The sequence below is a fragment of the Ictalurus furcatus genome, chromosome 18, assembly GCF_023375685.1.
Source record: "Ictalurus furcatus strain D&B chromosome 18, Billie_1.0, whole genome shotgun sequence".
Classification (NCBI taxonomy): Eukaryota; Metazoa; Chordata; class Actinopteri; order Siluriformes; family Ictaluridae; genus Ictalurus; species Ictalurus furcatus.
The window spans coordinates 6,699,482-6,710,000 of NC_071272.1; the positions used below are offsets into that span (position 1 = coordinate 6,699,482).

At 42.7% G+C, this 10,519-nt stretch overlaps 1 protein-coding gene across 5 annotated transcripts in view; it reads right to left on the bottom strand.

The window, feature by feature from the left end:
- Window positions 1–4,566: 4,566 nt before the first annotated feature.
- sema4d (sema domain, immunoglobulin domain (Ig), transmembrane domain (TM) and short cytoplasmic domain, (semaphorin) 4D) overlaps window positions 4,567–10,519 on the bottom strand; it is a 56,507-nt gene continuing 50,554 nt past the window's right edge. For all 5 annotated transcript variants that reach the window (XM_053648280.1, XM_053648281.1, XM_053648282.1 and 2 more), the window contains 4 exons: window positions 10,441–10,519; window positions 9,967–10,142; window positions 8,599–8,645; window positions 4,567–5,784 (listed from right to left, as the gene is read on the bottom strand). The exon at window positions 10,441–10,519 is cut by the window's right edge and continues 37 nt beyond it. In XM_053648280.1, coding sequence (XP_053504255.1) covers window positions 4,790–5,784; window positions 8,599–8,645; window positions 9,967–10,142; window positions 10,441–10,519 — 1,297 coding nt within the window. In that variant the 3' untranslated portion in view covers window positions 4,567–4,789. The remainder of the gene's footprint in view (window positions 5,785–8,598; window positions 8,646–9,966; window positions 10,143–10,440) is intronic.

Sequence of the window (10,519 nt, forward strand, 5' to 3'; positions counted from 1 at the left end):
ATAAGAGTATTGTAATGAGTATAAGAGTCTGATAGAGTCTGATAAGAGTATTGTAATGAGTATAAGAGTCTGATATAGAGTCTGATAAGAGTATTGTAATGAGTATAAGAGTCTGATAGAGTCTGATAAGAGTATTGTAATGAGTATAAGAGTCTGATATAGAGTCTGATAAGAGTATTGTAATGAGTATAAGAGTCTGATATAGAGTATACTACAGAATATTTTCCCCAAACAGCAATCTGTTTATATTTGTAGTGTGTTTAACTGAAGGCTTAATGGAACCCATGAGAACAATAAATATTCCTCAAACACAAACAGCAAGCTAACAACCACATCGGTTGGACTTCAGACTCGGACATAACAGAACTCTATGCCCGAGTGAATCGTTCATCACCTCAGTTAGGATCCATTACCTCTGCTACTGAGTCGGAGATCGATTTTAGACGTGTCATTTCCTGCCCTGGACACGGCGCTGCACTGGTATTGGGTGTCTTTACCCAAAGGCTCCTCCCTCACCCAGCTGCTCACCAGCACAGCATCTCCATCGAGGGCGTGTCTGTACTCTGTGACGGGCGTCTCCAGTCTCCTCCCGTTCGAGTGCCACTGAAGGCTAACATCATCGGGACCTGAGGGACAAATGGCACTTACGTGCGAACACAAAAACCCCCCCACACAGAACACTCGCAAGCTCCCGCTTCCTACCACACGCACGAACACTCTTAATTCTCCTAACGGCTGGGTGCTTCAGTTAAAGCCATGCGTCAGGCGCAAGCGAAGAACCAATCACAGCAACACACAAGTACTTAAATCAGTCTGAAGATGAACACGGTGAGATGTTATGGCGTGGACACGCCCACAAGCTCAAAGTTTGCATCCTCCTTGGTTTAACGATTCTAATTGGTCAGAAGACGGTGATTAATTTTCCAGAACATCAGCTTTGAAAGTAGTACTGGCTGCAAGACAAATCAAAGGGTTACCGTATATTAACGAGCCTGGTCGGATACGTTATCGTATCCATAATAACAGCACATTCACAGGGACTTGTACGGCGGACGCTCCACATGATCTAAGACTAATCAAACTAAAAAAAATAAACACATGTAAATCTTTGATATTTCTGTAAATAGACATTTAACATTTATGGAAGGAGTCTCCAGTGTCAGAGCTTTCTAATGGTTGGTAAGTTTTGAGCTTTGACGGTTCTCAGTAACAGTTTTTTTCTGTGTCTTGTTAACGTCGAGAGAAAAAGTGCGGCTGGTGAGAGAACGACTGTTTATAGCTTCTAGAACGTAAGGAGAACAGGAACTTGTGGGCATTCCACAACATTAAACGTAACTGTAAACCGATAAAAAGTCATCTTTGGGAAATTGCTGTCGTATAAGAAGAATAAAACACTATGGGACGCGTTGTTATTAGAAAATAAATCAACTTCAGGGGGGTAACAGTAACGCCGCTTCATCACACCACTGTCACTGATTATTTGCCTAGAAGAGCATGACACCCGAGTGTTTTATTCGTCCTTACGTTTCACGGTTAATATCATAACATACAAGTTTCCACCATTTTGAATGAACGTCTGAGGAACACTAAGGAATATTTTTCTTAGATTTGTCCTGCAAACCTTTGCATTTACCTGCATAAATTATACTTGCATTTGCATATTTAATTTGTGCAGGTTGTATGCTACAGGTCAAACGTTTAGACACATTCATCCTTTATTTTTATTGTCCACATTTTAGAATAATAATAAAGTCATTACAACTCTGGAGTAGCACAAATGGAACGATGGGAATTATGTTGTGATAAAAAATCCAAAATAAATCAGAATAATTTAATATTTTTAACATCTTCAAAGTAGACGCCCTTTTTGCCGAGAATATCCAGAAATGTATTCTTGGCATTTTCTCAACCGATTTCTTGAGGAATTTCCCTGAGATGCTTTTTAAACAGTATTAAAGGAGTTCCCACCTGCGCTGGACACTTATCGGCTGCTTTTCGGAATGTTTTGCTCAGTTTAAAAACATTTATTTTGTAAATAAAATGTTAGTTTTCTAATGAAATAAAGGAATACGTCGGCACGATTATATTTTTGTCTACGACACCAATTGCACACGTTTAATACACCTTCAGATCATGAGAAACATTTCAGCCGAGTGTCCACAAACTTTTGAGCGGTATATAGAATTTTTAAATTGGTTTAGTAGTTTAGTGGTTGTCTCGGCTTAGAAGGTACATCACGATCGATTAAAGTCCCTTAAACCCTGAAAAACCACAACGAAAACACTAATACTTGTCTAATAATGTCTTGCTTTTGACGTCCATTAAGACCTTTAGAATTTACAATCTCGGATATAAATGAAGGAAGGAAACAGGATCTTTAACGTCAATTAATTCAACATTTATTAAGGTGGCTAAAATTTAAAGAAAAAAAAATATGTACAGTCAGAGAATATACATATGTACTTATATTTACACTGTACAAGGAAATATGGGGGAAAAGTACAAAGACATACTGAAACAGGTCAACTATATATACACTGGGCTCAAAGTTCAGTGATTTTTACTTTTTTAATTTTTAAAAATTTTTTTTAAACTTTTAATCCAACATCTGAGGAAAGAAGTCTGATTTTCCAACTGTGACAGAAAAACAGAAAAGAAAAGAACGAGTCAGCAGCTTGAAATTACAAGCTGGATGTATTTTTTTTTTTGTGTGTCCAGATAGGAATGAACCCGGAACGCTCCAGGCACGAACGATGGAGCGATAGAGGGAAGGAGTGTTTTCACAGAAGATTTGGCAACGTGTATCACTCGGATCCGCAAGCATCTGCATCAATACTACACAATCGCTTCCTCGCCTTTTGTAAAAGTTCGACAGAACCTTTTACGGAATAAATCAGACATCCTGGAGCTCGAAACGGCTGTGCCGAGACGATAGATAAAAAGAAAAGAAAAAAATACAGGAAGGAAGATAGGAAAGGAAGCAATTTTGTGGAGTATCGTGACCAGATGAAAAGGAACAGAGACGGAGATAAGAGTCCAGGAGAGCGGGGGGGGGGGGGGGGGGGGGGGGGGGGGGGGGGGGGTCTTTGGGTTTGGAGAGACAGTGGGCAGACAGACAGAGGAGAGGGAGAGTGAAAGGGGACAGAATGAGAGAAGAGGGGGATGGAAAGCGAGGCAGAAAGAGACAGGGTTTGGGGGAACGAGTGAGAGAGAGCAAAAGAATCTTATAAGGACTGTGTGTGTGTGTGTGTGTGTGTGAGAGAGAAAGAGAAAGCAAACGAGCGGGGATAGAGGAATAGAGGGAACTGAGCAAGAAATAGAGGACAGAAAGACACAGAGAGAGAGAGAGAGAGAGAGAGAGAGAGATGGAAAAAAAGGGGGAGAGAAAGAGGGGGAAAAAACCCACTGCAACAGCGAGCAGGAGAGACTGTAAGCAAGCCAGGCAGACTGCAGAGGTCAAAGGTCAGAGGTACCACTCACCCACAGCCAGGCAGAACAGGAGGAAGGCCTGGTGGGAGTGAACGCCCCAGGACTGCTCGCTCAGCAGTGGGGGGAGCAAACGAGCGCCTCCACCCTCCAAACCTCTCCATACTGAGGAAGAGGAGGAAGAAGAGGAAGAGGAGGAAGGAAAAGATGAGCAAGCTGTGCAGGGACAGAGGGAGGAGTGGACAGGAGAAAGAGACAAAGAGAGAGAGGGCACAGTAAGAAATTCAGAAACCACACACACACACACACACACACACACACACACGGAGGTGAGATGGAAAGTGAGAACATGTTAGTAAAAAAAAAAATGAGAAAGAAAAAAAAACCTCCAAGCTAATTTAGATGCTTAAATATAATAATAATAATAATAATAATAATAATCATCTTCAAAAGATCTAAAAACATAAACAGAACCCTGTTCCCTGGCCCTGGAGAACACAGAGGGTTCTCCAGGATCTGGGATGTTAGCGAGGAGCCTAGGAAGTTCAGATACATTTTATGAGTAAGAACCACAGGGTAACAAGAACCGAGCCTGGAACACCAACATGTGGAGTGGAACACCAATTTCACAGAACCAAACACTCACAGTCTGTACTTTTACTTTTTTGTTTTTTGCGTGTCATTGAATTTTTTTTTAAAATACCGTTGCATCTTCGTCTCCAGTCTTCTATAATTCATATTTCCGCATCCAATTAAACGATTTTCCTCACGATGTCCGTGTTAGCTCATCAATCCATCCAGCGTTCCAGTTTTAAAATTGAATTATTATTAGTATTTTTTTTTTATACAGAGAGCGCTGATTCCTTCCTTCGTGTGCTGATTTGGAAAGATTTGGCAAAGTACGATCAACGTCCCTGAGAGTAACACGCAACAACGCAATAGATTGAAGGGAGGGTGAAGGGAGAGAGAGAAAAAAAAAAAAAAAAAAAAGAGAGAGAGAGAAAACAGTCCTGCCCACCTAAAAAAAAATTGCTCCAATTTGGAAAATATTGAGTTAACTTACCAATTTGGTAAACCACGTTTCCAATTTGGAATTATGTGGATTTATTCAGTTTTTTTTGCTTGATGATTTATGCAAAAAAAAAAAAAAAAAAAAAAAAAAAAAAAAAAAAAATCGACGCTGTCAAAAATTGTATTGTTACAAAAACAACAACAAAAAACAACCACGAGCAAGGTGAGACAGCAATACCGCAAAAAAAGAAAAGGAAAGAAAAACAAAATTGGTCGTTTCAATTTGTAGTTAATTTCAATGCACGCAAGACGGAGGTAAAGTCGTCCCTTCTTTCGTTTTTGCTCGTGTCCGTTACGATGCGTCGGCGTCTGCGTACTCGATCGGTTGCGATTCGCAGTTTACGTCAAACGGCCCTTGTTTCGCGGCGCTCTCGTTGTCCTCTTCGTAGCTATGTGACGGAATTTTGCCGTTTCCACACTCCGGTTCCGTTTCATATCCCGTGTCTCGGAGCGCTCCGTTCTGACGCGGCGGTTCGTTCTGGTCGCGTTTTTCCGGCAGCGCTTCCATCAACCCCGCCTCACAGGCTGCGTACTCGTTCTGCGGTTTCTTCTGTGAGCCGAGCACGGCGGCGCGGAGCCTCAGACACGGAACTGGGAGGTACTGCATGTAGCAGTTATACGCCAGGCCGAACAGGAACAGGAGGAAGAAGAGCAGGAAGAGGAACAGCAGCGCTTTACTGTTGTCGTACTGGAGGTACTTTGCGTGAGGATCCTTGATCTCGGGTCCTGGATCTCGTGAATCGCTACTCTGAGGAGGGACATAATGTTTGGTTTCTGCTTTCGCGCCATAGACGTTAGCCGTGGTAGCGGGGCGGGTTAGTGGGGGCGGAGGCACACTGGACAGGGTAGATGGAGTTAGTGGAGAAGGTCCTGCGGTGTTACCGTTGCCGATTTTACCTCGCGGTGCCGCTGTGGTGGTGGTGCTGATGGCGGTGCGCGATGTGGATGGATCAGGATTGGGGACGTTGAAGATCTTGACCGAGGACACAGGTGAGATTTCGGGAAGCTCCAGTCGTAGATCGTAGGAGGCCATCAGCCGGGTGAAGTTCTTCCCGGCGGCGGACTCGGCGGTCCAGCACTCGTAACGGCCCTGGTTCTGTGGAGTTACGCTGTAGATGAGCAGCCCAGAGCCGGCCATCAGGAGGAAGTGAGCCGACTCGGTCAGGACACTGTCGTTAACCTTCCAGAACACCTGTGCCAGGCTTGAGCGCACGTCGCACTCCAGCTCCGTCGAACTGCCCGGCTTTACCACCACCTGCTGGGGCCTGTCTATCGAGCGCGGTCTCGCTGTGGGAGAGACGACACGGGAGACAGGATTAAAATAAACAAACGCCCGTGTCCAGTTCATGAAAAGTTGCTTCACAGCCTGACCACCAATCAAGACTAACGCTGCAATCCGCTGTACTCGGAAAGTCCGAGTTTGTAAGTCTGTTCTCTGTATTTATTTGATAAACATATAAAGACATCCGTGTGAATTATTTCTGTGGAATTCCGCGTGATGAGAAACGCAATGTGAATTAAATCTAGTGTTAAAGTTACAAAGCTGTTAAACACCTTTTTCACAACTAAATAAAGCGACGCTATCGAGTAGACAACGATCCGAAGGGAAATCCGTTTACCGCCGTAGTGTTGTGATGTGTTTACGTCAGAGAACCCGGGCGAGCTGGATGTTGTCAGAGTTCCCGACTTGGAATTCGCCATTATGTCGCACTTTTCCGTGTTGGAGGTCGGGTCCTCTGTTACGGTTTTTCAGATATTAACCTTTCACTTAGTGTGTTATATGGCTGTTTGTGAATGTAAAAAAAAACAAAAAAAACATGCACGACAAGCGGAGGGTTTATTGACTCCCAAAAGAAGAAACCAATTCTGAACAGCTGAAACGAGTCGTCTGTAATTCCAGGCTTACTTCCTGTACGAACCTACGTAGGTTTGTAACAAAAAAAACCCCGCCTCCGGTCTTCATCAGCTACTCACGAACAGCTTTGACCCACCCTCATACCCACTTTTTTCGGACCATCTTGCGCCTCTGGATCACAACCTGTAAGTATGATTGGGGCAGTGGTGGCTCGGTGGTTAAGGCTCTGGGTTACTGATTGGAAGGTTGGGGGTTCAAGCCCCAGCACTGCCAAGCTGCCACTGTTGGGCCCTTGAGAAAGGCCCTTAACCCTCTCTGCTCCAGGGGTGCCGTATCACGGCTGACCCTGCACTCTGACCCCAGCTTCCTAACATGCTGGGGTATGTGAAGAAAAGAATTTCACTGTGCATATGTATATGTGATAAATAAAGACTCATTATCATTAAGATTAATTATTTATGTATGTATTTTCTACCGAGTGTTTTTTTGTGTGTTGTATACGTGCACAGCTGTTAGTCTGTTAGCCTCTGCTAATCCGTTAGCTTACGTTATTGAAATACCCCTGCTAATTAGCCGTGGATCATTGAACGAAAGTACCGAGGTCGCGATTCTCGCGACCTGATGGGGGCAGCAAATACGCGCAAGTGTTTTAGTCGGTCCACAAGTGAAGAAGAAGAGGAACGCCTACAAGCACACGGGAAAAACTACAAAAGATTAGCTTAGCTTAACAAGTTTAGCTCCGCCCCGACTCGTTGGGAGGAAAGCTAGTATCAGTTTCCGGTGTGCAACTGATGCTATCGTTCATTTCAAACAAAGCGAGGAAACACCTGGAATTTGGCGAAGCACCTGAAAGACGGTCCTATATTGTGTCTGTTTGAGGCAGCTGGCATTGTGGCCGTGAAACCAGCTAATGTTATGCTCCATGTAATGTTAGCGATAGCCAGTTATTTGTTAACGATGCTAACGCATTGCAGTGTTATAAACTACCTCCGAATGGGCCACCATGCAACACCATTCAGCCCGTGTCCTGTCAGCAAAATGTAGCCTAATGTCACCAATAATTATTCAAATGTTCATGCTTTTAATAAATCTTTTTGGCCTGCCTCCATATCAGTGAATTTAAACTAATGCTTGCATTCAGAGTATAAGGGGGGTGTGTGCGCGCGCGTTTAGGAGTGCACGTCCACTCATTATCAGACAGTGTTTGATAACTAAAATACCCCCCCACCCTCTCTCTCTTTGCCAGTAGCCAGAGGAGGATGTCCTCCAGGAGAGTTTTTTTTATTTTTTATTTTTATACCACACCGTGGTATCGACTTTGGTATTGAGTATCATGTACTTTTGGCAGTATCGGTACCGACTACTAGATTTTTGGTATCATGACATCCCTAGTACGAGACGATTAGGCACGTTACACAACCATAAATAAGTGCACTTTAAATGTGACACAGATCTAAATTCTTCAAGAGTTCTCCACAGTTAGCTTTCTGAATTAGTTAGAATATCGGTCAGTCCCTCTAGGACTTCGCCATCGCAGGAATTAACGCAAAGTCAAGGAAACGCTGCGATATTCGGAAGAGCGTGCAATTTTTCAAAATTGCAGCACATCTTATGCAGGTTCGGGTCGAGGTTTTTCAGCCAACGCCGTCTCTGATTCACGTGCGTCAAACATGAGTCCAGCTAAAAGGTCTGGTTTACCTCGTTTAGCGTGCAAAACAATATTCGTGCGACTGCAATTTTGCCACTTAATTAATGTGACTTGAGAACTGTTATTTTTTATTAAAATAATTAAATTTGATTGAATATAAAGTTTTAATAGAGTCTTTTTACAGTAAAAGAAAAGGCTTTTGAATCTAGCTAAATAACTTAATAAGCTACGTGGCCATTTTCTTTTTCGATGATGGAAGGTCATGAACTTTTTGTTGTTCATGATGAGTGCGTGATTTAGTGCGTGTGCACGAATGCGGGCTGTTAAGAGTTCGCGATAAAGATAGAGACGGATCACATGCAAACACGAATGTGAACAGATCTAATCTAAAACAAAAATGTTCCAAAGCCTTTGCATTGTAAATCGGTGATGTATTATAGACATGATAGAGATTACAGTCAGGGTTGTGTCATGATGCAAATTCTTTTTCTGGTGACTAACTAATATACACATAGCTCTGGTCACATGGATCCATCTGGGTCAACAGGCCGGAAGGTATTCATAACGGATGTGAAGGCGGTTATCTAAAAACACCTACCTGATGGACATTCATCTGCATCTCCTCTCAGGTTCTGAATAAACTCCCTGTAGAAAAAAAAAGAAAGAAAGGAGAAGAATCAGAAAACAGGCTGCAGTTTATAACAGAACATTACTGTACGGGAGACACAATGGTGTTATTTAAAATATAAATAAATCAGGAGACGATGAGCTGAAGAAACGCATCAGGACATTTCTGTTTCAGAGAAACGTCGCCATGGTAGATGTGTAACGAGGCGAAAACGTGACCATCTGCATCATCAGTATTCTATTAATTATGCATCGATTACAATCGCAATCTGTTTGAATGCTCAAAGTCTCAATTTGCGTAACCCATAGAGTCACACGATTACATTCTTCATGGAGAGCGCCATTACAGGGAATCATCAACACTTGTGAAGTGACTGATAGCCCGACAGATCCGGATTTCATGCATGATCGACATGCACTATAGGTTAATACGGTTACACAACAATGTTAGGAGCATTAAAAAGAGTTCTTCAGTAGCTTATAGACAACACCAGCCCCTCACCGCTGCGATCTACAGTGCCTGAGAAAGAGTTTGTGGAAGTCGGGCGTTTTAGCCGACTTTGGAGCTTTATTTCACTGCTATGGAGCTTATTATGGGTCAGAGAAACTTTACTAATAGACTTCCAAAAATTCAATCGAAATAACTGTAAGAATTTAGAACGTTTATTTACTTATTTTTAAGACATGGTCATCCTGTAGCACACCTATTGTTTGTTTAGTACCTGTAGTTTGGATAGTAGATTAATAAACCTCCGTTGGTAGCAACCGTTGATTTATATAGTTTTATACAGATAAAAACGCACACTGCTTTGCACTGCTTATAATTCAGAACTGTGTGTTCTCAGTCATCATTTTTATTCATTCAAATTTTGTTCAAAAGATTCTGAGAATCGAAACGAATCAAATTGTGAGGTCAGAATCACGAATCGTGACTGGAGTGTATCGTTACACCACTATAAATTAGTAGTGTCCTAAACCACTCGGTTGCCCAGATGTATTCTTAGCGATTGAAAGACTCCCCCGTAATGCACTGCGAGTGGATATCAGCTAGCATTAAAACTAGCGTTCAAATCACCGTGTTATGAGAAAGCTTATAGGAAATAGCATTTATTTCTGCCAGGCTCCTACGCATCACTAATTAACCGACTGCCGAGCACTCAGCATGAAAGCCCGTCTCTTTCCTAGGGACGTTATTTTACGTTTTCTTCATGACCGTGACTTCCTAATAAGGAGTAATAAGAAATCTTCTGTCAAACCCGAGATACGGACAGAGTACACGTTTACAAAAACGACAGTCTGGGTTTTTCATCACCACATGATGTTCAGGTGAGTAACTAACCGGTTCTGTCCGTTATTCTGCTTCTGGAAAATGTTAATACAGGATGCAGCGTGTGTGTCCCAGGCACAGTATGGGTCGCGGGCAAGAATGCAGTCTGTGCAGGTCACGTATTTGCCGCAGAACGCAGTGGGAGACTGGACCACTCCGGAGTCCGAACCCGCGTACAGGAAGCTGCCCTGTAGAGAACAAAGTAGTGAGTTATTGTGCGAGTTTGTGAAAGAAAGGTAGTGTTTTTCACACAAATAAATGTACATTACAGGTCAAAAGTTTAGACACACTCATTCTTTATACACCTTCAGATCAAAAGGTTTTTAAGATCATGAGAAACATTTCAGTCAAGTGTCCACAAACTTTTGACCAGTACTATATATATTAAAATGTTATGTAAAAGTAGTGTTACCGTAATCGAGTACTCAAGAACTAATATGAGCGCTAATAAACTGCGTAGCGCTTTATGGTAAACCTTGCCCGTACCTCTCTTGTGGAGAGCAGCAGGGTTTTGATTGGCTGTGGGTTTTTTAGCAGCTGGACCTCTTCGATTATGTGTGAGCCT